This window comes from Notamacropus eugenii, chromosome 3 (assembly GCF_028372415.1).
Source record: "Notamacropus eugenii isolate mMacEug1 chromosome 3, mMacEug1.pri_v2, whole genome shotgun sequence".
NCBI classification, from domain to species: Eukaryota; Metazoa; Chordata; class Mammalia; order Diprotodontia; family Macropodidae; genus Notamacropus; species Notamacropus eugenii.
The window spans coordinates 231,071,941-231,096,983 of NC_092874.1; the positions used below are offsets into that span (position 1 = coordinate 231,071,941).

The following is a 25,043-nucleotide window of genomic DNA, read 5'->3' on the forward strand; positions in this document are numbered from 1 at the left end:
ATGCCTCCCTGAAACTGTTTCTTGTCCCCACTCAACCAAGAGCAATCATCAGAGATTAGTAACTCTTATCATGTAGAAAATAGGGTCAGGGCAAGTGGGCACACAAAAGAGGTAGGCATAGCTTGCCAGTTATATTTATAGAAAGGTAAATCCCCTGGCTTTAAATAGATATGTACATACAAATATGAACAAACTTAAAAAAAAACCTTTTGATTACATAGGGATAGCTGGGGACAACCCCACCACCACCATCACCAAACTTGCTTTTTTGCCTCCTACCCACCAAGGGCGTGGGGACTTGAGTCTGCTTTAAAAAAAAATTGTCAAATCAGCCATCCTTGCAGAAACAACCCTGAGGTTAGGTAGGAACCATAGAACAGAAAGAGGCAGCATTTCCATTCCCTGAATGGTCCTGGGCTTTTACCCACCCCTGAATATAAGGGCCACTTGCCTCCTCACATGGATGATAGAGGAGAAGGCCCAGAAACAAAGGTCCAAGTTAACAACAGAATGAGTACCACCCTGGCCTTCGGAAGGAGGGACAATATAAGAGCCCCCCCCCAAACCCTAGAGAGCTCTGTCCCACACAAAATACTCATCAGTCCCAATCCTAGCCATGGTCTAGGCACAGGGCCCTTCCTGCCAACCACCCCACTATTTCTTTGGTATTGTCATCAAACAAGATTCAGTTCTTAGTTCCCAGAGTGGGGATTCAGTGGCTTCCCACAAGTCACTGAGTGAACAGGTAATGCTTGAAACTTTTTGAATATTGAAAATTTTTTAAAAAACAAAACAAGTTCCATCCTATGCTGTACACAGCCCTTATGATTCCCTGACACTGAGCTGAGGAGGGTAGAGAAGAGGAAGAGACAGGGCATCAGCGCTGGAAGGGCCTCCTCACTTTTTTCCGCCGCTTCGGTTTGGCTTCTGAACCTTTGGATGTGGTGGAACTGTCTGGCCTGGAGGGTGGGGTGGCCCCAGGGCCAGGCTGAGAAGCTGCAAAGAAATTTCCATTGGGCATCTGGCCTGGGGGAACCTGAAAGATCCGGCTGAAGAAATCCTGAAGGTCAGCAACTGAAGCTGGGGGGGCATCTGGAGTGACTCTGCAGTAAAACAAATATTGTGATGAGGAGATGAACATTCCTAAAGATACACAGATGTTTTACTTATTAAGTAAAAGTACCAAGTCATTGGCCAGGATACACTGGGATACTAAACTGTTCTGTATAACCAGTTCTCTGAAACAACAGGCAGGGAAAAAAACACTACCTACCTCTGCCGCCCACCAGGACCAGGAAACCGGGACCCAAATGAGATGTGATAGGGGACTCTGTGGGTATCAGGGGAAATCCCCACACGCTGGCACCCAGCCCATTCTGCAAACAAGAGGGAGGCAGATAAAACAGTACAACTCAACCCAAGTGAATATCCAAACTCCATTCTATGTAACTATATGTCCAGGCCCTTCCTAAGACTTGTTCAGTTGTTTCAGGTGTGTCTGACTCTTCTTGACCCCATTTGGAGTTTTCTTGACAGAAATACTGGAGTGGTTTGCCATTTCCTTTTCCAGCTCATTTTCCAGATGAAAAAATAGGCAAACAGGGTTAAGTGACTTGAGCAGAGTCACACAGCTAGTGTCTGAGGCTAGATTTGAACTCACAAAGATGAGTCTTCCTAAATCCAGGCCTGACACTCAATCCACTGCACCCCCTAGTGGCCCTCCTAAGACTATATAGCTTCCACATTATCCAGCATCACAGACAACTAAACATTCTGGCCCTTCTGTTACCCATTCTTTTTTTCTATTTATTAATTTGTTTTCAGTTTTCTACAATCACTTCCATAAGTCTTAGATTTTCTCACTCTCCCTTCCCCATTCCTCCCTAAGATGGCATGCAATCTTATATGGGTTCTACACATACATTCTTATTAAACACATTCTCACCTTAGTCATGTTGCAGAGAAAAATTAAAATGAATGGGAGAAACCATGAGAAAAAAACAAAACATAACACAAGAGAAAATATTCTGCTTCATTCTGCAATCCAATTCCACAGTTCTTTCTCTGGATGTGGAAAGCGTTTTGCCTCAAGAGTCCATTCGGAATATTTTAGGTCCTTGCATTGCTGTAAAGGGCTAAGTCTACCAGAAAAATTCCTTACACACTGTGGTTGTTACTGTGTACAAAGTTCTCCTGGTTCTGCTCCTTTCATTCAGCATCAGTTCATATAAGTCCTTCCAGGCCTCTCTGAAGTCCTGTTCATTATTTCTTATAGTAATAGTATTCCATTACATTCATGTACCACAACTTGTTCAGCCATTCCCCAATTGATGGGCATCCCCTTGATTTTCAGTTTTTGGCCACTACACGGAGAGTTGCTATAAATATTTTTGTACATGTAGGACCCTTTCCCATTTCTATGATCTCTTGGGGATACAGTCCTAAAAGTGATATTGCTGGATCAAAGGGTATGCAGATTTTTGTGGCCCTTTGGGCATAGTTCCAAACTGCTCTCCAGGTTGGGTGGATCAGCTCACAGCCCCACCAACAATGAATTAGTATTTCAACTCTCCCACATCTTCTCCAACATTTATCATCTTCCTGTTTTGTCATGTTAGCCAATCTGACAGGTGTGATGTGGTACCTCAGAATTGTTTTGATTTATATCTCTCTAATCAATAGTGATTTAGAGCGTTTTTTCATATAACTATAGATAGCTTCAATTTCTTCCTCTGAAAACTGCCTGTTCATATCCTTTGACCATTTATCAACTGGGGAATGACTTGTATAGTGCATTTGATTCAGTTCTCTGTATTTTACAAATGAGGCATTTATCACAGACACTAGTTGCAAAAATTCTTTCCCAGTTTTCTGCTTCCCTCCTAATCTTGGTTGCATTGGGTTTGTTTGTGCAAAACTTTCCAATTTAATGTAATAAAAATTACCCATTTTGCACTTCATAATGTTCTCTATCTCTTGTTTGATCATAAATTTCTCCATTCTCCACAAATCTGACAAATATACTATTCCTTCCTCCCCTAATTTGTTTATAGTATCAATCTTTATACCTAGATCATGTATGCATTTAGACTTTATTCTTGTGTATGGTGTCTGTTACCGACATTCTAACCTATCCTGAGGCAGGGTTGGAGTATACCTGTGATGTCATATACTTTTCCATCCATCATGGCAAAATAAGTGATCTTGAGGCCCAACATGCTTGACTCTGCCCAGAAGTCACCTTCCTCAGCAGGATGCATCTTGTTGCACTCAGCACAGTATCGAGCATACTGAGACTCTCGATCCATTTCAAATCTCCTGTCCCCGAACACAAAAACCTCACGTTAGTCCTAAGTATGGCCAAGTCATTATCTTGACTTTAACAAACGATTTGTGCTGACAGCACCACTTATTAGACATGTCCAGAAGGACCGTGTCCTTTCTACCTAATAATTAAATTATTATTCTCCCTTTGCTCAACTATATGCTGAACCACATCCCCAGTCCCAAGGCTTTTTTATTCTCTGGTTCACAACCACCAATTCCAAATCCTTATAAAAACCCATAAAAAGCTTTGAAGGGAAATGAAAAGACACTTCAATTGTCCTATCTCTGAGCTATAATACCCATCCATCTCTGACGTCTATCCTCCGCCACGCCCCATGTTTTTCACCTGTGCTTCCCTTGACACCGGCTACACATCATAGTATTCATGGCCTCCTTGAGTTCATCCTGCAGCTTGGACAGAAATTCATTCACTGACCTGCTCAACTCACTCTCTGCCATCCGTTTCCTGTGGGTAAAAGAGAAATGATGTTAGCCACAGAGCACTAAGGAAAAAATAAGTAAATCGTTGGGTAGCCAGTCACTTAACATCTTCTGACCTCAGTTTCCCACATCTTAAAATAAAGGAATTAGACTGGAGCCTCTGGGATCCCTTCTAGCTCTATCTACTACACTTCTCTCCAGCCAGCAACAGAAGCTGAGCAACATCCTACTCCCCCAGCCGCAAGGGCCCTCACTGCCTCTGACACATTCCACCCTCACATAGCATTTTCTTTTTCTGTTTCTCACATCTCATATTCCTTCCGTCTCTCAGGGTTACTAACAATATCCCAGGCAGCCCGCAACACCTTGAAGGCCTCTTCAGCCCTCGGGTGGTGGTTCTTGTCAGGATGAACCTACAAAGACAAAGGGTGAAAAGTCAAACTCCTGTCTCAATGCCAAAATGAACTCACATCAAAAGATGAAAAAAAAAAACCATATACACTAAAACATTTCCCAAATATGCTTTAACTCGAGTTCATCCACCTAATCCTCTCTCATAATTCAAGATGAGTAGAAAGTTCCCACATTTAGGTAAATGCTTTCTAAATTGTCTTTGGCTAGTTTTTCATTCTGTCCCATTGGAAAAAGAAAACCACTGACCATCTTCCTCCATTTGATACCTCTTTAGAAAACTCCTACTTACCTATTCCTTGGTCTCTTCTTTAAGCTCAATCCTTTCTGAACCTCTCTCCCCTTTTCCCACCATTTTCCCACCTTTTGAGTTATTCTCCTTTCCAAATTATTTTCACATTGCACTGAAAATGCAAACTAGACTAGACTCCCAACAGTGTTGCAGTCTCCCACACATGACCACCCAGATCACTGGCAATGTGGCTGAATAACTTCTTAAATAGTAGTAAAACAAGACAAAAAAACCAAACCACAGATTGGGGGAATAATGCAGAGTTGCCTAGAGTTTTCTGGCCTGAAATTTTACACACACACACACACTCTTTTCTATTCCCAGGAGAAAGAAGCTAGTATGGGAAAGGGAACAAAGGAGTTACCATCACTGCCAGCTGCCTATATGCCTTCTTCAGTTCCATATCTGACGCCGTGGCTTCTACCCCTAGCACCTGGAAGGGGTTTAGCTCATCTTCTGGGATCCCAGCCATAGCCAAGAGTCGAGACACCTCCTCTCCAGGTTGGTAGTACCGTCCACTTAATGTGGGCCCATCCCCTTGCCTGTTGGTCCTCTGTTTGCCCCAAGGTACCTCCTGCCAACCCCTCTGCACCAGCCCCACCAACTGTTGCCATGTCCTGTTCTCTTTGAGATAAGTCCAACTTCGGTGCACAGCAGGTGAACCCAGCCTGGAGAAGAGCCAGGTGGCCTGAGCCCGCCAGCCCAATCGGTCTCCTATGCACACCAAGACTCTCCAGGTCAGCTGAAGACAACCCAACAGCAAGGCCAGAACCAAAAGTAGCACAGCACACAGGAGTCGTAGTAGGTGGGAAAAGAGCCCTGCGCCACAGCAAAGTCCCCGGCATAGACACAGGAATCCCATGTGAGCCCAGCTTCCCAACTGCCCAACCCAGCTCCCCACCCATATTCGAAGCAGGTCCAGATCACTGCCTTTTAGCCGTCCACAAGAATAGATAAGGTGCCCACCAGTTTCCACATACTCCCCTACTAGCACCAACAACTCAATCAACCACCAGAACCCCTTCTGTCCAAGTCGATACAGCTCCTCTGACCCCCATACCACCCAATAGCGACGCCGGTCTGCCTGACTTCTTTTCCGGCCAAGCCGGTGTCTACCGGAGGGCCGGGGGTCCCTTCGACCCCCCTCCCTGGGCTCCTCTTTGGTTGACAGGCGATGCCTCTGCCTCCTCGGTGGAGGCTTCTTTCCACTAGGCACAGGAGAAGGGTCTCTGGGAACCCTGGAGAGCCCTTCATCATCTTCATCTTCGCCCAGGGCTGGGGAGGAACAGCAGGTGCACAAGTGACTAAATGCGCCATCTCCTCCCTCAGAGAAAGGCCCCTCGGGAACACTGGGGGCTCCTTGACAGTTACAGGCCGATGGTACAGTTGGGATGGAAGGGTCCCTATCCTCCGGGTCCACAGCCCCATTGTCCCGTGAAAGCTCCTTGTCCACTGCTGTTTCCTCATCTGAAGATGCTTCGGTCTGATCAAGATCTTCTCCCTCCCCAGCGGGTCCTGGCTCTCTTGGAGCACCTTGGCTAGGGTCCGATTGCTGGGTGGGGCTCTGGGGAGGTGTACTGGTGGAACAAGACACGGTGTCTTGTAAGGCAATAGGTACCATTGGGTGCAGCCTCCACCGAATCCCCAAATCCTGAGAATGAAAGTTTGTCGGGGCCCACAGTCCAAGCTGAAGAGCCACTGCGGGGTGCCCGGTACAACTTCCTTTCCCCGGGGTGCTGCTGGGCCATGACCCCGGGGATTCCTGAAAGAATTTAGGTCACAGCCATCATGAGGACTTCAGGTGCCTGCAACAAAAGAGAAGCGTCAAGCCAGGAAGCTTCTCCCTACTCCCGCGTCACACCCGCTCGTCAAGGAGCAGGAGCTGCGACCATGCCCTCCGTCCCGCATCACGGAGACCTCGGGCGAACCAGAGGAGAAAAGCCCAAAAGCGCCGGGAAGAGAGCAGCCCGCGGAGAGGAAGCGCCTCTAACGGGTGAGGGCGGGGGAACAGGGGAGGGGAGGGGCGGGGCGGGGAGGGCGGGGTGGAAGGCGCCCCCGAAGCCGAGGCTGGGACTGGCGCGGGGACGAAAAGGGCTAGGAAGGCGAAGAGAGACAAACCAGGCAGCGGCAGCAACGCTCTTCTTCCGGCGAGGTCCGGAGCCCGGGGGAGCTACTAGAGCCGCTCCCCCGGCTCGGCCTCTAGCTCACGCTCCGCTTCCGCCTTCCGTCCCCACTGCCGCCGACCTCCGCAGACTTTCACTTCCAGGGTCAGCGGGGAAGGGAGGAGCAACAGCGGTTGGCCGGAGGCACGCGCGTGTCCGATCCAGCGGTAGGCGGTTCGAAATGGAAAGAAGCCCCGCCCCTTAAAGGGCCCGTGTCCGCCGGGGTTGCAATCTGGCACCTAGAGCGCAGTATGGCCCTGGCAGGGGGAGGGGCCAGGGAGGGAGCGAGTGCTACCCGCAATCCGGTGAAAAGCAGAGCAGCGATCTCCGAATCTGCAAAGAGACTGGGAGGCACGGCAAGAACCCCGCCCCCCCGGGCTTCAGTTTCCACTCGGGATCAGATGAAGGCGAATCCCAGTCCTGCTCACTTTCTCCCATTCCCTGCACCGACACCGCTGCCAAGGAGGACAGAGGCTTCTTTGTGTCCCAAGGAAATTGGACGCAGAGGAGACCACCCCTAGCCCACCCTCCGCCGCTCTCCGGTCCCCAATTCTACTCCTCCCTCCTCCGCAGCTTTCGAGCCTCCCCAGCGCCCCAGTCAGGCGGGGCCCGTGTGACGCGGCGGGGGGAAGCTGGCGAGCCGAGATGTGCCGCCCAGCGTGGCTCTGGCTCCTGCTGTCCTCCCCTCCTGGCCCCGCCACCGAGGAGGAGGCAGGGCTCGGAAGGACGGAGGACTCGCGGAGTGGCTGGGGGAGGGCACGTTCCCACTTGGAAGGGCAGCGCTCGATCCCGGAGCCCGGGGACCCCGGCTTCGCATCTGGTTTGCATAACGTGCAAGTCTGGTCCAGAGCCTGTAATCCCTCTCGAGCCCCACTGAATGGGAGACCTCCCGCCCTTCTCCTCCTTCCAAGATTTCTCTCCCCAGTTTGAGTCTTTCTCCCAAGGACTTCTAGATACCCCAGTCTCCGCCTCTCTCCCCGCCGGCGCCCCGAACCCCTTGACAACCGCTCGGGGTCCAGGATGCCGACCCCTTTTCTCCAGGAGACAATACTCCAATTCTCTGGGAAGTGGAAGAAACCAAATCGGAGTTGGGGGGCGCTGGGACCCCAGAAGAGATTTCGGGGGGATCTGGAAGCAGAGGAGTAGCCCTCTAAGTATTTGGAGTCCCTAGCCCAAGAGCGTCGTGGTACCCTCCCCTCTAAACACCTCCTAGACAAGGGATGCGGGTCTTAGGACTCCAGCTAGGGGAGTGAGATCCTTGTTTCCCGCCCCCCTCCCCCGAGGTGGGGTTGGCTAAGCCCGCCCGGTGATGTCACCCCCCTTTACACTCACTCCATCCCCCTCCCCCACCCCCAGCTCCCAGTTTCCTTCCTCCCTCCCCCCCACCCCCAGCTGGTTGCATTGAGTTGCCTGGGCTTGGGTTGCGCTGTTCGAAAGAGTTTTGAGAGCTACCAAAGAAACGACTTCCCCCGCCGCCCACCACTCGTGGGCGTCCGACTCAGAGCCGAGATGCCACAGGGAGTGTAGGAAAGTGCCCCCGGGCTCCAAGCAGGGTGGTGAGTAGTTTCTGCCCCCCTCCCCATCCTGTCCCAAACATCAGAAGGGGGATGGGGTGGAGAGGCAGGCGCTGGAGGCGCCCGATTTTTGCAGCTTGCTGAGTACTTTGATGACCAAATGCAAGGAAGGAATATACTTTTCCCCGACCCAGTGCTCCCTAAATGCAAACCCACCTTGGGCTCTGTTCTTATTCAAGGCACTCATTGGCTCTGCCAACCTGCACAATATATTGGCAGGGGGGGAGGGGATACCATCCTGAGTTTGGTCGAAGGGGATTTGTGCTAAGACATGGGGATGCCTGTGGGCAGGGTGCCCACACAGACAGGAACAAGACGGTTGAGGAAGTTTAGACCATCGGCACTGTTCTCTGTCCCAGGATCTCACCCTAGAGAAGCCTCCAAAAAGCACCAAGGACTGTAGCTCTACTCTCATCTGACTTTCTATGTCCCTGTTTCTCTGGGTGCCTGGCTAGGTCTCCCTCTTTTTTTTCTTTTATCACTTTTTTTTCCTTATCAACTTTTTTCTCTTTATTCAGTTGCTATAAAGATGCCTAGACTCCTTCTCTACCATGAATCATTTTTCTTTATTCCACCTCCACCCATTAATCTCCAACCTTTCTAAAATGTGTAGAGTTGGAAGTTCCCAGTCCCAGCACAGATTGGATCTTTCCTCTGGAACCAGCTCCTGGAACCCCAAACCCTAATCAAAGCTTTTAACTCTTCCCCCCAACCAGCATTCCTGGCCTTTGTATTTCTACCTCCACACCCCCCTCCCAAGAAAGACCTGGCGTCTTAATTTTACCCCATCATAGATGAGTCCCTCCCAGATTATCCAAAGCTTGTCTAGTAGCATCCAGCCACCCCCATCAATTTACAGAAAAATTTACTGAGTCCTACAGAAGTTAAGTGATTTGATCAAGGTTACCACCGGATTTTGTTTCACTGTTGCAAAAGAAGAATTTAAGTCCGAAACTCAGACTCCACATCTTATGCTAATTTATACCACATACTTACTCTTGATATTTTTTGCTCTATTATTTATTAGAATATTCCCAGCAGAGTTGGGCATCCCCATTCCAGAGGACGGGGTTGAGAAGTGAGAATATCAAGACATGCTACAAGGCCCTTTGAGTGGCCAAGAAGGTCACCCTTATGACTTCTGATGTCCACCCAGGGGGTTCTCCCAGTAGTCATGAGTCTCTGAGCAGGTCCCGCTCCTACTGACAGGTTGCCCAACCCCCTCAAACTTTTGCAGATAAACAGAAGAACTGGTCCAGTTCTCATTGTGGTCACCTTGGCCATGGATCATGCACCACCCCTCTTGACTGTGACCTCTGACCCCAGGCTCTTTAATCAGCAACTGCCTGAGCCTCCTGAACCACAATGTGTCTTGGAGCCATGGGACAACCCTGAGCTGGTTCCTGCACTGGCCTGTGCCCTCTGCTGTCTCTTTGGAGTTATCTACTGCTGTTTCGGTAAGGAAAATATAGGGGCAAGACCAAAGTCTGGGATCTTGGGTGAACAGCTGCCCAGTCTTTTGGCCTCTTGGCACTACTAAGTTTCTGTTTCAGAACCATACTAATATACTAACTAATCCTAACTCACACCATCTTCTCTTATAATGCCCTACACCAACTTTTCTGCTTCCCAGACAACTTTCTTCTGCCCATGCCAGAATTTCTTGTCCTTCTGACTATTGGCAGCTTTTTCTGTTTATCCACTGCATCTTGTCTTCCTTTATCACTGTTCCCCACTAAACTGAATTCCCTTACTGTCTTCTAGGAGAAGGGGCGCTCTTTCCAGACCATTTTGCTCCCTCCCCAGCTCTTCCCCTTTGGTGCCCACTCTCCTCCCCTATCTCATTATTTGTCTCTTCTACCCAGTACTCCCCTCCTCAATGCCTGAGCCTTTCCTCTTCCCCCCCGTGCCTCCAAGTCTCTCATGATGTCTTCTCCTTGTAGCATTTGTCCCTGGAATGCCTCCTGTTGCTTCCTTCTATCATCCTTCTCTCAAACTCTTGGTGCCTAACACCTTGGAGTGTTCTCCTGATACCTGGTGCCTACCTCTCCACTCCCATCACAGGCTACCGATGCTTCAAAGCAGTGATGTTCCTGTCTGGGCTGCTTTCAGGAGCCCTAGTTATCTTCTTGCTCTGCCACAAGGAACGGGTGCTGGAGACCCAACTGAGCCTAGAGGTGAGCGCAGGCATCGCTCTGGGCATTGGCCTCCTCTGTGGACTGGTCACAATGCTGGTCCGAAGCGTGGGGCTCTTCCTGACTGGCCTCCTGCTTGGCCTGACCCTGGGGGCAGGCGCCCTACTAGGCACTGAACCCATCTACCAACCTCCCTCAGCCTGGGTACCAACGGGGGGCCTGGTGGGACTGGCACTTCTAGGTGCCCTACTTACCCTACGCTGGCCCCGACCTTTCACCATGTTAGGCACAGCCCTCCTGGGGGCAGCAGTACTGGTGGGCTGTGCAGACTACTTCCTGGAGGGGCTGGCACTAGGCGGGCGTCTGGGTCAGCGGCTTCAGGCGTTGCCCGCCCTGCCTCCACTCTGCTGGTACAGCTGGGCCCTGCTGGGTGCCTGGCCTGCCCTGGGGGCACTTGGGGCCCTTGCTCAGTGGAGACTCACAGCCGAGGGACACAGAGGCCATGATGATGGTAAGTTAAAATCTTGATACTGACAACCCATATTTCTCCCTATTCTCATCTCCTACATCATTCCTGATCTCAAATGCCTGGTTCAGGGAGAGGAAGGAAAGAAACACATATACTTGGGAAGGGTGAATGGAACCATCTGACCTGGTGGAGGCAGATTTTTTTTAGAAACAAAGTGGAGGGTATTGCTGATGTTTGGCAGAGTAGGGGTGTCAAATTTGCCAGGATAGAGGTCCTAAGACTTAGGACTTCAGGAGAGAGATATAGGGAGGGGTGTCACTATTAAGGGATTATCCTATGCAAAAAGACTTCATAGAAAGTGAAGGAAGATTACATTGAAGAGAGAACATAAAGGAGAAATCTGGAAAGAAGAAAGGAAATATCCTGGAGAAAGTTGATGGGTAGTTTTATCCTGGGACTAACTGAAGCATGTAGGTTAAATGGGAATGGAAGTGAAGTGGGAATCTTCCTGAAGGTACTGGCGGTTGGGTTTGGAATAGACTTTGAGAAGGTGCCAACTTAGTCTCCACTTCTTCCAAAGGAGTTTTGAGCCATCGACTGAAGAGCCTCCAGCTTCTTAGGATCCATCAGCAGGAGGCCAAGTGGCAGCAGAATTCTGGAGCAGCAGCCAGTGAGGGCAGCTACCGTCGCCAAGTCCCACACCGAACCCGGAGCCCAGCTGACAGTCTGGCACCAGTAAGTAGTCAGGGAGTGTGGGAGGAGAAATAGAGAGATCCAGGACCTCTGACCTCGACCCTTCTCTCCCCTCCCCTCTTCTGCATCCTGGTCTTACTTACCCTACAGAGTTATCTCCAGAGTCTCCGGGATCGACAGCTGGGGCCAAGCACTATGGGTACTCCCCATCATGCCATTCTGGACCTAGACTCTGACTGTGGTTCCACCGCACCCCTCACCACACCTCCTGGATCCAGTCAAACCTGAGCTTCTGTATATGTGCGTGCACACACACACACACACACACACACACACACACACACACACACACACACACACACACTTGTGCCTTAGAGAAAAGGGTCACAGCACCAGATGGGCAGTACTTAGGCAGAAGAGGTAGAATTTTTCATTGATAACTATAGACAGAAACACACATTCCCTCTTCTCCTCCCCAGCTGTTAGACTGACTGTGGAGGGAGAGGGCATGAAATGTGGTCTAGCCCAGCCCTGAGGGAGAATGTGCTAGGGTGGAGCTGGGGACAGCTGGAGGGAGATTGAAGGAGGAAGGGGGTGGCAGAACTGAATTTTCACCTCTACTCAAACTACAGAGATAGCCTTATATTCCTGGAATTCTCTCTCACCCCTAAAACTCAGTACTACTGCCCAACCAACATAACCCCAAGCCTGGAAAGATTCTTCTCCCTTTCTACAACAGGACCTCCATTTGTACCACCCACATCCTGTGTCACAAAATGGGAAAATGGGGTTAGGGTTTTTGAATATCCTACAAAAAAGCAGGACATTTCTAAAGACCGATATAACTCCTTTCTGGGAAGAAAAGGAAGGATCTCTTTTGGGACCCCCTGACTCCTCAAGTCTCAGGTTAATGAAGGGGAGTGGGTTATGACACTCAATATTCTTTTCTCCCACACACATCCAGTGCCTGAGCCCCATTCCTACCTCATTTGGGGGCTCTGTCCTCCCTGGTGCTTTCCTGTTTCCCTCCTCTCAGGCTTGTGGTGTATGCTGGGGCCGATCCACTGAGACCCCTGCCCTTTGTTGGCTCTTTGTGGTGAAGAGAAGAGGGTAGCTCTGGGGAGAGCTACAAGGGGCATAAGGGTGGCACAATGGGAGACAGACAGATGCCAGCACCTTCTCTATTTCTCAGCCCTGTAGGACACTAACATTCTAACTGTGCCTCCACTCTAGCCACTAATCCTGGCCTAACATCCCCAGCCCTACTCCAGAGTCCATAAATTCCCCCAACTGGACTAAGGAATACAAATGGATGCCAAGGCAGAGGGATGGGGAGATATTAATGGTATGTAAATAAAATGGCATTGAAGATTAATGCTCCAGACTTTCCCTATTTTCTTTTTCCCTTTGATGGAATCATTTCCAATCCAATTCAACAAAAGTTTACTAAATGTCAATTATGTGCAAGATACTACCCTAAAGGAAAAACAATTGCTACCTAGAGACCTGAGATATTGTTTGTGTAGGGAATTTTTCCCATTAATGCAAAGAAACAGCTCACCTCCTGAGAGTCAGAGTTACCTGGGACATTCACAGGTCAAGTGAAATACCCAGGTTCACACTGCTAGTATGTGTCCTACATAAGACCAGGCAGGATTCTGGGCCAAGGCTAGGCCTCCTCTATACATAGGTGCTTCTGAAGTCTTGTAGGAAAATCAGGAAAATGTCCTGATCCTCAGCTCTGCAGACTCATGAATTCCATTTTAGTAAACCTATTGTTTTTGCTGAGAAAAGTTTTCAGATTCTTACTTAATGGATGTTTCCACTTTTCATTTTTGAAATAGTTCCCCTCTCCACCTGACCCCTATAAAATTCTTATAAGAAAACCTCCTTAAAATAAAGTTTGAAAACATATGCTCAATATCTTTAAAAATGTTTAGTAATAATATTACTGGTTAAAAAATATCACTCAGAAGTGATATTCTCTGTGGAATTAGTTCATTTGAGCAAAAATCACAAGTGACCCCAATAGTGTGTGTGTGTCCTTCTATGCCAAAGAAGACCATACCATCAGAGAAATAATGACATGACTTGCACTTCACTTTGTTTTGAGTGAGGGAGGGCTGTGCAGGTCACCAGCCTCCCTTCTCCTCCAGAGCCATCTGAATCCAGTGACCAGATATTCATCAGGATGACTGGAGATGACCCAGGATGAGGCAAGTGGGGTTAAGTGACTTGCCCAAGGTCACACAGCTAAGTGAGCATCAAGTGTCTGAGGTGAGATTTGAACTCATGTCCTCCTGACTCCTGCACTGGTGCTCTATCCACTGTACCACCTAGCTGCCCCTAATAAATGACCCCAATTATTAACGTGGATGCCAGTTTATTCATTGGCAGAAGGAAATATATCCAACTAGATAACCAGTGCCTGCCAGTCACAGGAATTCTCACCTGAAAACCAAATTATTGAGATCAAAAGTGTGCATGGTGAACATAGAAACAGTGCAAAGAATTCATGCTCTTAAGGGATATTTTCATCAATCTAGGCTAGTCTGATAAATTACCATCCTTTATTATAGTTCTAATTTCCTTCTGAATTTCTGGAACCAATCATCAGAATTAGAGACACATTGACAAACTTGGTTCTCCTGCAGGCCATTCTGTTACCCAACTATATCTTGGGTCTTGTGAGACAAATGGAGTAGATCCTGGCTTCCTTACACTTTCAGGAGTCATCTCACTCACATCAATAGCCCGTTCTTACATTCCTTTCTTCCTTAACCCAGTGTCTAGTGTTTAATTAATGCTTGATCTGATTTCCTTCTTTCATTAATTCAACAAACATACTAACCATCTTCTTTGAAAAGCACAGTGCTGGGCTTGGGTAGATAAAAACTTAAATAAGACTTGGTCCTTGCCCACCAGGGGCTTACAAATCTAGTAGGAATAAGACATTTACAACAATAACTTTTATAAATTAGCATATGAACAGTGCATAAGAGAATCACAAGGTGCTGTGATGAAAGAGAGATCACATCTCCCAGGGAGAGTTGTTTCATCATTTGGTCACTGAAGGGCACAAACTTCAGTTTCAAAGGGTGACATTTTTTGTCTTGTACTCAAATTCTTCAGTGATGTCCCATTTGAATTTTTCAAGGATATCTATTGACTACAAGAACTATAAAGAGAATTTAACCACACCAAGCTCCATAAACATTTTTTGTCCCAGTTTGCAAATATGCCCTTCCCCTCCAACCCTAGTGTATCTCACTCAAAGTGAGAACATGATAAGACCTTAGCCTAAAAGGGCCAGGGTCTCACATTTCATCCTGGGCCATCTCCAGTCATCCTGATGAATATCAGGCCACTGGACCCAAATGGCCCTGGAGAAGAAAGTGAGGTTGGTGACCTTACACAGCCCTCCCTCACTCAAATCAAAGTCAACTGCAAGTCATGTCATCATCTTGATGTCATGGTCCTCTTCGAAAAAATGAAGGACAAGCACAACAGTCAACAGTTGAAATTAGAGATGGCCCCAGACACACAGAGTTGCTTTTAGAGCATGAAGTTGATGAAACCTTCCAAGACAAGGGAGACGGTGTTTGTGCATGGCCAGAGAGTAGTCAATGTTTGATATAAAAGAAAGGGTAGCCCTGCCAAAGTGGGGAAAGAATGGTAGCCATTTAGAAGGACTAGATGTACTAGGTCAAGGGAAGTATCTAGCCCAAGGGCAAAGTGCCACTACCAAGAGTGAAGACATGAGCCCAGGACCAGAGGTATGTTAACCATAGTGGGCAGTACTGCCCTTGGGGGGGGGGCAGTTTTCAGGGTTAGGGTGCCCAGGATCCAATGAGTGGGAATTCATGAACAAGAGTGGTAATGGAAAGAAGTGAAGCATAATTATGTGGAGCTGAGAAAGATGTGGTCCTTTTCATGGCTAACTGGGGTTCTTGGTGGGGGAACTGGTGGCTGAGGCTGCACTGCCCATGGTCGGAGAGAGACAGTGCATCCAGTTCTGGGAAGTGTCCTTGGGAAAGCCTTTCTCCACTCGAAGCTGCTTGTTCAGGCGCCAGTACTTTTTACCCTTAAAGAAGTAGACTTTGCCATCATGCCAGCTTAAGGCTGCGGAGGGCTTATCTGGCACCCCAGTGAACAGCTTTCCTGTTGGTTTTGGGTAACGGCTGAAGTCGTTCACAGTCAACTCATCCCACTGCCAATACCCAGAGCCCTGGGGAGAAAAGAAAGGAAAAGTGTTAAGGATTTTCGGCAGCGCCAATGTAGCTTTCACCTTCCAGTACTGCAGCCCCTCCCTTTAAGAATTTCTCTTTAAGGATGCCATCTTTCCATCTCACAAGAACTTCTCTCACCACCATCATCATTCCTAAAGGGCATGCCGATTCCCTTTATATGCAAGGCACAAGGCATTGCCCTAAAGGAAAAACGGTCCCTCCATTTAAGGTACTCACATCCTTGCAAAGTTAAAGACTGACTGTACCTTGAAAAGGAAAACTTTCTGGTTGAGGGGCCAGTACAGAGCTGCATCCAAGTTGGGTCCCACGTGATTTAACCGCTTAGGGAAGCCAGGGACCAGTTTGAAGCCCATGTAGCGCCAAATCATATTACCTAAAAGGAGTAGGGAGAGAAAGAATAGGTAAGATCTGCAACATATCTTTATCCCTTCCTTTTGAAAGTTTCTCCTTTATCCTGTAATTTTCCAGGAAGTCAGAGGACTAAGCTTAAGAGTCAGGAAGGCTTGGGTTCAAGTTCTGCTCCTGGCACATACTAGCATTATGATCATGATAAAATACTGAACTTCTAGGTGACCCCTGGTAACGCTTTAAGACTGTAGCTAGAAGTTACCAATGAGGTGCTGATCTACAACAGTGAAAGGAGCTTTCCATACTGGGAGTTCCCCAGACCAGAAAAACCACAGATCTGCCCCACCCAGACAAGCCAAAACTCCAAATCTTTATCTCTATTCTCTTAAACTATCTTTGTTCTTCTTTTTTAAGACACCCTATTCCCTCCTCACCTTTAAAGAAGTGGATCCATTTTGTACGGGGAGAGTAGACAGCAGCATCCAGGTTCCCTGGGAGCCCCTTCCATAAGGTCGCCATGGGGACAAGGGGCCCCAGTCTGGAGCTGGTCACCGTCCATACATAGTCTCCTTTGAAGGCATATGTCTTTCCATGAGGACCTGAAGAAGGGATGATGGGTAAAGGAGAAAAAGTAAAGCCAAATCCAGGACACACACACACACACACACACACACACACAGACGCCCGTATGCACGCATGTACTTTCTAAGGTTTCCCACCCAGAGGAAGTCCTATCTGAAATTCAAAGTTTATTTCAAAACAAGTGCATTAATTTTCCAATGTGAGAGACAGCCTGTAGGTAATGGTAAGACTGCCAACCTCAGAACCAAGAAGACCTGGAGCCTGGCAAGACCAAGTATTGCCTCAGACACAAACTGTACAAGTCATTTCACTTCTCAACGTCCAGGTCACTCTCTGGGACAGTGTCCAAGTTGATGAGCAGATCTATAGCGGTAAAGGGAGTTTTCACACCAGAAATCCTCTTCACAAATGAAATCCTAAGTCAGGACACTCCCTCTCCCACCTTCTCTATATGTGCTCATTCTAGAGGCATTGTGTTCTCCCTTCCATGGCAGCCCTGAGCCATTTCTCCCTTTTCCAGTCCTTAGGGATAGATGACCTGTCCAATTTTACTGAATTCCTCCCCCAAAGGGAGGAGCTTACCTAGCATCATGGCATCCAGCTCTCCACTGCAGGGGTCAGGTACAGCTCCCGGCAGTATGGGCCCTGGGGTTACAATGGGAACTTCTTCACCTTCCTCCTCCTCTTCCTCCTCTCCACTTGTAGGGATTCCCTTGCCTGCAAGTTAAAGACATATCAGGCCCTGGGGGAAGGCATTTAGGATACCATACATGAAACAAAAGCTTCCCAGAGTCCTCTCCCTACCACTTGCTTAGAGGGTATGGGGAAAGATGAAAAATTCATTTTGGCTCCCAGTAGAAGCATCAACAAGGAAAATTTAGTGGCTTTGGGGGCATCAGAAAATGGAGAAAGGTAAAGTGACCAGCATACTCTCTATTCTATTGAGGGCACTGAGCCTAGAACTGCAGCCAAATGGAGTAAAAGCCAAAGAAAGGGGGATCCTAATGCTTGAGTAAGAGAGAGCCAGGGTATTTTCACTCCTAGAAATATCTCAGCATAAAAACAAGCAAACAACATATTTTGGCGGGTTGAGGAGAGAGTTAATAAATGCTTGATCTGATTTCCTTCTTTCATTAATTCAACAAACATACTAACCTTCTTCTTTGAAAAGCACAGTGCTAGGCTTAGATAGATAAAAACTTAAATACAACTTGGTTCTTGCCCACCAGGGGCTTACAATCTAGTAGGAATAAGAAGACATTTACAACAATAACTTTTATAAATTAGCATATGAACAGTGCATAAGAGAATCACAAGGTGCTGTGATGAAAGAGAGATCACATCTTCCAGGGAGAGTTGTTTCATCATTTGATCACTGAAGGGTTCTAACTTCGGTTTCAAAGGGTGACATTTTTTGCCTTATACTCAGATTTTTCAGCCATGTCCCATTTGAATTTTTCAAGGATATCTATTGACTACAACAAGAACTATAAAGAGAATTTAACCACACCAAGCTCCATAAACATTTTTTGTCCCGGTTTGCAAATATGCCCTTCCCCTCCAACCCTAGTGTATCTCACTCAAAGTGAGAACATGATAAGACCTTAGCCTAAAAGGGCCAGGGTCTCACATTTCATCCTGGGCCATCTCCAGTCATCCTGATGAATATCAGGCCACTGGACCCAAATGGCCCTGGAGAAGAAAGTGAGGTTGGTGACCTTACACAGCCCTCCCTCACTCAAATCAAAGTCAACTGCAAGTCATGTCATCATCTTGATGTCATGGTCCTCTTCGAAAAAATGAAGGACAAGCACAACAGTATTCACTGAAGTAGGGAATTTGGGGATGCAAGTATGATTTGGAGGAGGGGAGGAGAGAGACATACTTACCATAGAGGGCCTGAATCCCTGCCACATCATCAGGGTGAAGCTGGAAGTGGGGGCGGAAGCCAGAATAAACAGGTGCCATGAGGGCCTGTGGATATCGGGAATGGCCCAGCCCTAGCGCATGGCCAAGCTCGTGAGCTGCAATGATTCGAAGATTCACCCCCATTTTGGTCCCCTCTGTCCATGTCTCCGATTCATCAAAGTGCACACTGCCCAATTCAGGGATGTCAGCGTGGGCCAGGACCTTACCTGGGCACAGGACATTGAGAAAGGGGAATTGAGTAACTGTTGAGTTGAATGTACAACTGCCTTCTGGTCATTTTATTCTCATTACTCCAGATCCTTTATCTAATCCTCAAATCTCTTATCTCCAAACACATCCCAAATCTCAAAATGTCCCCTGAGGAGTCATGGATCAAAAAATTTGGAGTTTAAAAAGGCCTTAGAAGCTTTCGAATCCAATCTCTTCTTTTTATAGAAGAATGTGTCCAAATTGACATAGGTCAAGAATAAGCGTTTATATAATGACTACCATCTGTCAGGTACTGTGTTAAAAGCTTTGCAGATATTTTATTAGGTTGTCACAACAACCCTATGAAGTAGGTGATATTATTATTCCCATTTTACAGCTGATGAAACTGAGGCAAACAGAAGTTGACTGACTAGTCCAAGGTCACACAACCATTAAGTGTCTGAGGCCACATTTGCACTCAGGTCTTTCTGGACTCAGGACCCAGCCTCCGATAGGCAGCGCCACCTAGCAACCGCAACAGGTAGTACATGGCAGAACCAGTATTCAAACCCAGCTCTTTTAACTGCAAATCTAGTGATCTTTCCACAATGCTATCCTGTGTCCAGAGAAGAATCAGTAAACATGTATTAAACTTCTATTATGTGTCAGCCACTGTGCTAAGTGCTGGAGATACAAATACAATGAATGTAACAATCTTTACTAGCAAACAGCTTATATTCTAAAACAGAATACAACAAGGCAATAGAAATAGAAATATAGGGGCAGCTACGTGGCTCTGTGAATAGAGCCCTGGAGTCAGAACCTGAGTTCAAATACAGCTTCAGACGCTTGACACTAGCTGTGTGACCTTGGGCGAGTCACTTAACCCCAACTGCCTTGCCTTTCCCCCTCCAAAAAACAAACAAAATAGAAATATAAATATAGATATATGTATACAAAATAAATAGTAATAAATACAAGTAGTTAAATATAAAGCAGTTTGAGAGGGAGGATGAGGACTTCATATAGAAGTGAGTTCTTGAGATTGTTTTGAAGAAAAAGAGAATATCTAGGAGGGAGGGTATCCCAGGAATGGGAGACAAGTAATACGAAGCAATAGAGGTGGGAAGATCATTATATCTGAGGAACAGAATGACCATTTGTCTGGATCATGGAAACTGAGACAGGAAGAAGTGTCCAATGAGTCTGAAAAGATAAGAGCAGGTTGTAAAGGCCCTTAAAAGGCCCTGAAGAAAGGAATTTATATTTTTTTTAGAGGTGATCACAAGGCCTGGAATTTAAAGTGGAGTTTACAGAGAAGGAGAGAGACATAGTTAGATCTGTGCATAGTTACATCTGTGCATAGAGACATAGTTAGAGGAAAATCATTTGTATAAGCATGAAGGACAGACTGAAGTGGAGAGAGACTTATGACAGAGATCCCAAGAGACTCTTATAATAGTTGAGGTGAGAAATGTTAAGGGCTTGACCTAAGAGGGTAGCTGAGTAAGTAAAGATGAGGGGTCTGGTGAGAAAGACGTTGTAGAGATAGAGATGGCAAGATGTGGCAGCTGACTGGATGTGTAGGGTGAGGGAAAGTGAGGAAAAGGCCAAAGTTACACATCTAGGAGCCTGGAAGAATGAGTCATCTAGGTGGTATAATGGATGGAGGACTAGTCCTGATACAAATCTATCCTGTTGTGTGACACCAAGGTAAGCCTTTTAATCTCTGTGTGTATCAGTTTCATCACCTGTAAAATGAATATAATAATAGCAGCTATTTCCTAGAGTTGTCATGAGGATAAAATTAGGTGATATTCATAAAATGCATAAATTCTAGCTGTTCTTATTATGGTACATTTGTCAAAAACTGGGAAATTTGGAAGAAGGGGGTGTTTGAGAGGAAAGATAATGAGTTTTGTTTTTGACATGCTCAGTTTAAGGTATTTCTAGGATATTCAGTTTGAAATGTCCAATAGGTAATTGATGATATGGGACTGAAGCTCAAGAGAGAGACTAAAGCAGAATATATTGATCTGGGAGTCATTATTAAACTCACAGGGGCTGATAAAGTCACCAACTAACAGTATAGAGAGAAGAGGAGGGAGCCTAGAAAAGAAACTACAGGAGGGGCTGTGATCTAAGTCCAACCAAGGAGACAGAGAAAGAGCAGTTATACAGGCAGGAAGAGAAAGAGAGAGAGAGACAAAGACAGAGACAGAGAGAAATAGAGAGACAGAGAGAGAGAGACAGAGACAGAGACAGAGAAAGAAAGTATGAATTTATTAAGCACCTCTTTGTGCCAGCAGGCACTGCAATAAGCTATGGAAGGTAGTACCTCAAAAGTCCAGAAAAGAGAAAGATGGTCCACAGTGTCAAAAGCAGACAGAATGAGAAGAATGAGGACTGAAAGAAAAGAAGTCCATCAGATGTGGTAAATAAATTATTATTGGATTACAAAGAAAATAGTTTCTGATGGTCATAGGCCAAATTGCAAAGGATTGAGGAGTGAGAGGAGGGAAAGTAGAAGCAAAGAAGAATGTAGACATAGGCTAAAGATATAGGACAATAGCTTAAAGGAGATGACAGGGCCTAGTGAAGGTTTTTTTAAGGATAGGACAGACTTGGACATGTTTGAAGACAGGAAAATACTTCATAGATAGGAAGAGATTGAAAAATAAACAGAGAGAAGAGGGAGGGTGATAATCAAGTTTGCAGTCTGCTGAAGATAAGAGGGGGTAAGATCAAAGGCACAAAAACTTACCAGGTCCATCAAAACCTCGGGAGCAGTGGCGGCTGTGTTGGCCATGGAAGGAGAGACGAATATCTGCCCAGCCTGCCTGAACCTCTCGGAAGCTCAGGGAGGACACCCTGCTCCAGTATCTGAAGGCAGTATATATGGCTGTCTTGGCAGTGTGGATTGAGAGGGTGGATGGCCAATTCAAGATACGGAATGTAAGATGCCTTTTCCGCCAGCGACCTAGGGAGGTCAAATATGATTCAGAAATCAAATTTTCTTACCAATTCAGATAGGGATGGAAAAAAAAAAACCCATGCCCTTATCTCCTCTTAGCATCAACTCATAATCACTTTAGACTAAGTGATCAAGTCCATCTTTCCCCATCCCTGCTCCTTACAATTTTCTATATTCTACCTTCCATAGTCTCTTCCTAATTTTAACTCTCACCTAGAAGTAAATATTTGTGGGTCTTCTGGTTGAAGGGATCCTCTAGACCACAGCGGGGCTCCCCCATTCGTGCCCTTGTTCCCCAGTCCAACTGCCCAGAGACTGGCAGCTCTGAGGCTTCCTGGAAGGACCTGGAATAAAAAAAGGGGGGAAACCCATTGGGGTTAAGAGGATGATATGGTTGATAGTATTATGCCCTTTACTGCCTGAGATACTGTTTGTTATCTGATACAGAAGGTCTGACGATCATTGAAGCCATTTTTTTTTTTGTCTCTAGTCCACATAGTTGAGGATGAGAAAGAGATTCTTTTCTGTGTCCTTAAAAAAAGGAAATGTTCAATCTCCTTTCATATACTCCATTTCCAGCTGTCTCTCTGACTTTGGTAGTCTAAGATCCTTTCTTTTCTCTAAAGCCATCACCCCTTCACTTTGTTTCCCTCCTCTAGACTATCCATCCTTTAAAAACTCTCATCAGAGTTGCTAGTCACAAGCAACACTCTCTTTTAACATCCTCTTCTGGATCACGCTCTTCCTCCTCAGATGTCTGCTCCTCCTCTTCCTCCTCCTCACCCTCACTCCCAGAACTGAATTCAGACCAAAGCCTAACTGAAACTGGGGAGAATATGAGGAACTGGGCAATGAAGGTCATTGAAGAGCCAGCACAGTAAGATGAAAAAGAGAGTTGGATAGGACACAGAGGAAATGGATTCCAATCCTGACCGTGCTGCTTTCGGAGATAACCTTAGAGCATGTTCTCTGTACTTCAGTTCTGGACTTCCCCACTTTTAAAAATGAGGAAGGAGGCTAAGTTGGAGAGGCTGTGATTCTCTCATACTCGAGGGAATTCTTGTTCAGGGTATGGATAGGACTGGATCTCCTCTCAAGTCTCTTCCTACTTTTTGATTTTATAGATTAGCCAATGAGTAAATATATCTTGGCAAGGACTAGATGAAAATGGATGGACATGGGCACTGATACAGCCAGAACAGAATTAAAGGAAGAGATCGAGTTAATTCAGTACATTCAGGAAACTGCAACACCTTTAAAAATCTTAAACTGTTCCTGACTCTCTCTCTCTCTCTCTCTCTCTCTCTCTCTCTCACACACACACACACACACACACACACACACACACACACACACACACACACACACTCCTCTCAGTAAGACCAGAACTCAAATCTAGCCTCAGACACTGTCTTAACTTCTTCACTTAAACTTTGTCTGCCTCAGTTTCCTCAACTGTAAAATGGGGATAATAATCACATTTACCTCACCAAGTTGTTGTGAAGATCAAATAAGATAATATTTATAAATTTTTATAAAGTGCTTAGCACAATGCTTGGCACACCAGTTCTTAATAAATATTGTTCCCCTCCCCTTCCCATATCTATCTATTTAGATCTATCATTTATCTGAACACATATGTATGTAGGTATATACACATGCATGTATACACATAGATGTATATAAATATAAGTATATATATGTATTTACACACATGTTTAACACCAATGTTCTTCAATGCACTATAGCTGAGAATCACAGCATGCTACTTTGTTGCCGCCCCCACCCCCACCCCCACCAGGTGTGTTGACCTCTTACCTCACTGCTTCTATCACCTCTTCTGGCCCAAAATCATCTGTCATTCTCTCCAGAGGCTTCTGTAGGTATCCATACTTTATTAGGTAATCCTAAGAAGGATAGCAATAAGGAACGGACCTGCAATTTTATTGATGTAGGGAACTCCCAGCTAAGGAAAATCCTTCTACCAATGCTGGTTAGCACCTCCTCTGTAATTTCTGGGACAAGGGTTCAGGCACCTTCTGACTGATCAAGCAAAATCTATAGAGCAGAGAGAAGGAGGGACAGAGAAAACTACACTGCTGAGGGACAGAGGGAGGAAGCAAGAAAAGTGTAAGACAAGATGAGTGAAGTACAGAACAGAGGGAAAAGAGAAAATTAGATTAGAAAGGAAGCAAGAAATAAATAGCAAATGGAAGTAGCTGGAAAGAGGGTGACCAGCTATCCCATCCTTCTGTCTACCCTCTCTGCAAACCCAGGGTGCTCCCTCTACCACTAACGAATACTCACCAGAGCCTCCTCCTGATCCACGGGTTTCACAGAGCTCTCTGCCACCATTATGGGAAGGAGACATCCCAGCCATAGCAGTTCCCACTTCATGATCCTATCACAGACCGAGAACACCAAATCCAGGGAGAGTGTCTACTACAGCTGAAATCCCTGGAGAACAGGCTGAATGTGGGACTGAGAGATCTCCCAGGTCCTAGACTTTCAGTCCCCCCTCTTTGCCTCTAGTCCCTTTTTATAATATTTTAGCTGGGGCTATGGAAGGGGGGAGGGGGCAGCAGAGGGAGGTGACTCAGTCTAGAAAGGAGATATGTTGCAACTATTCCTTTTAACCCCTGCCACACTGGGCAGAAAAAGCCTTTCTCCGTGGACCTCTTGCATCTATACAGGCCATAAAAAGGAAGCCAAACACCTGAATCGTAGCTGATCACGAACAGATTATTCTGATGGTGGTAATCTGGGAAGTGCCCTGATCTGGTCAGCAGATAGACAACTGCAGGAAAAGGGCTAGGCCTGTCTGGAGTTGAAAGTCATTCTTAGACCCCATCTAACCCTAGCCCCAGTCTATCCTTGCTGAATGTCTTCATGAAGATTATTTAACCTTTTAGCATTAATGGAACTTTCTGTCTTTCCCTTGTAACTGTACAGCAAGAGGAGAAATATCTAAGAGGCCCAGTGTAGCTAAAGTATTTGATTTCAGGACCTTTGTAGTGTGTTGGAGAGTCCCTTTCTCACTCTCTAGTGTTACAACTTCTACTAACTAGCTGGGACCCAGTGTAGTAAAAATGTCTCTGTTCTTGGAGCCAGGGAAAAATGGGTTTGAATCCTGAGACTGCCACTTGCCAGCTATGAGACTGTGGGCAAACTACTTACCCTCTCTGAGCTTCAGAGTGCTTATCTCTAAAACAGAAGTGATAATACCTCTCTCCATCATTTTTAAGAATTAAATGAGATAATTGAGTA

The 25,043-nt window shown here is 46.5% G+C and overlaps 3 protein-coding genes across 5 annotated transcripts; 1 reads left to right on the top strand and 2 right to left on the bottom strand.

Annotated features, from left to right (window-relative positions):
* Positions 1 to 112: 112 nt before the first annotated feature.
* On the bottom strand, positions 113 to 6,718 carry DNAJC14 (DnaJ heat shock protein family (Hsp40) member C14). The gene is given in 8 exon segments (XM_072654949.1): positions 113 to 1,103; positions 1,274 to 1,376; positions 3,158 to 3,318; positions 3,674 to 3,793; positions 4,075 to 4,181; positions 4,836 to 6,062; positions 6,064 to 6,276; positions 6,590 to 6,718. Coding segments are annotated over 7 exon segments (2,100 nt in total). The 5' UTR covers positions 6,220 to 6,276; positions 6,590 to 6,718; the 3' UTR covers positions 113 to 877.
* A 1,282-nt stretch (positions 6,719 to 8,000) lies between these two features.
* LOC140534209 (transmembrane protein 198-like) lies at positions 8,001 to 12,879 on the top strand. Of its 3 annotated transcripts, none has more exons than XM_072654953.1 (5): positions 8,001 to 8,189; positions 9,445 to 9,664; positions 10,272 to 10,853; positions 11,392 to 11,546; positions 11,655 to 12,879. In XM_072654953.1, the coding sequence occupies exons 2-5, from the start codon at positions 9,490 to 9,492 to the stop codon at positions 11,790 to 11,792; spliced, it is 1,050 nt and encodes a 349-aa protein (XP_072511054.1). In that variant the 5' UTR covers positions 8,001 to 8,189; positions 9,445 to 9,489; the 3' UTR covers positions 11,793 to 12,879. The 3 variants fall into 3 exon arrangements, with proteins under 3 accessions (XP_072511054.1, XP_072511056.1, XP_072511055.1); XM_072654955.1 differs by having other exon boundaries at positions 8,016 to 8,189; positions 9,534 to 9,664; XM_072654954.1 differs by having other exon boundaries at positions 8,018 to 8,189; positions 9,235 to 9,664.
* Positions 12,880 to 14,055: 1,176 nt separating this feature from the next.
* On the bottom strand, positions 14,056 to 24,369 carry MMP19 (matrix metallopeptidase 19). Its single transcript, XM_072654950.1, has 9 exons — positions 24,084 to 24,369; positions 23,595 to 23,683; positions 21,990 to 22,120; positions 21,567 to 21,782; positions 18,574 to 18,819; positions 17,267 to 17,401; positions 16,537 to 16,701; positions 16,000 to 16,127; positions 14,056 to 15,732 (listed from the first exon to the last, which is right to left on the bottom strand). Exons 1-9 carry the CDS (start codon positions 24,171 to 24,173, stop codon positions 15,442 to 15,444), a joined length of 1,491 nt encoding a protein of 496 aa, XP_072511051.1. The 5' UTR covers positions 24,174 to 24,369; the 3' UTR covers positions 14,056 to 15,441.
* Between the last annotated feature and the right edge of the window lie 674 nt (positions 24,370 to 25,043).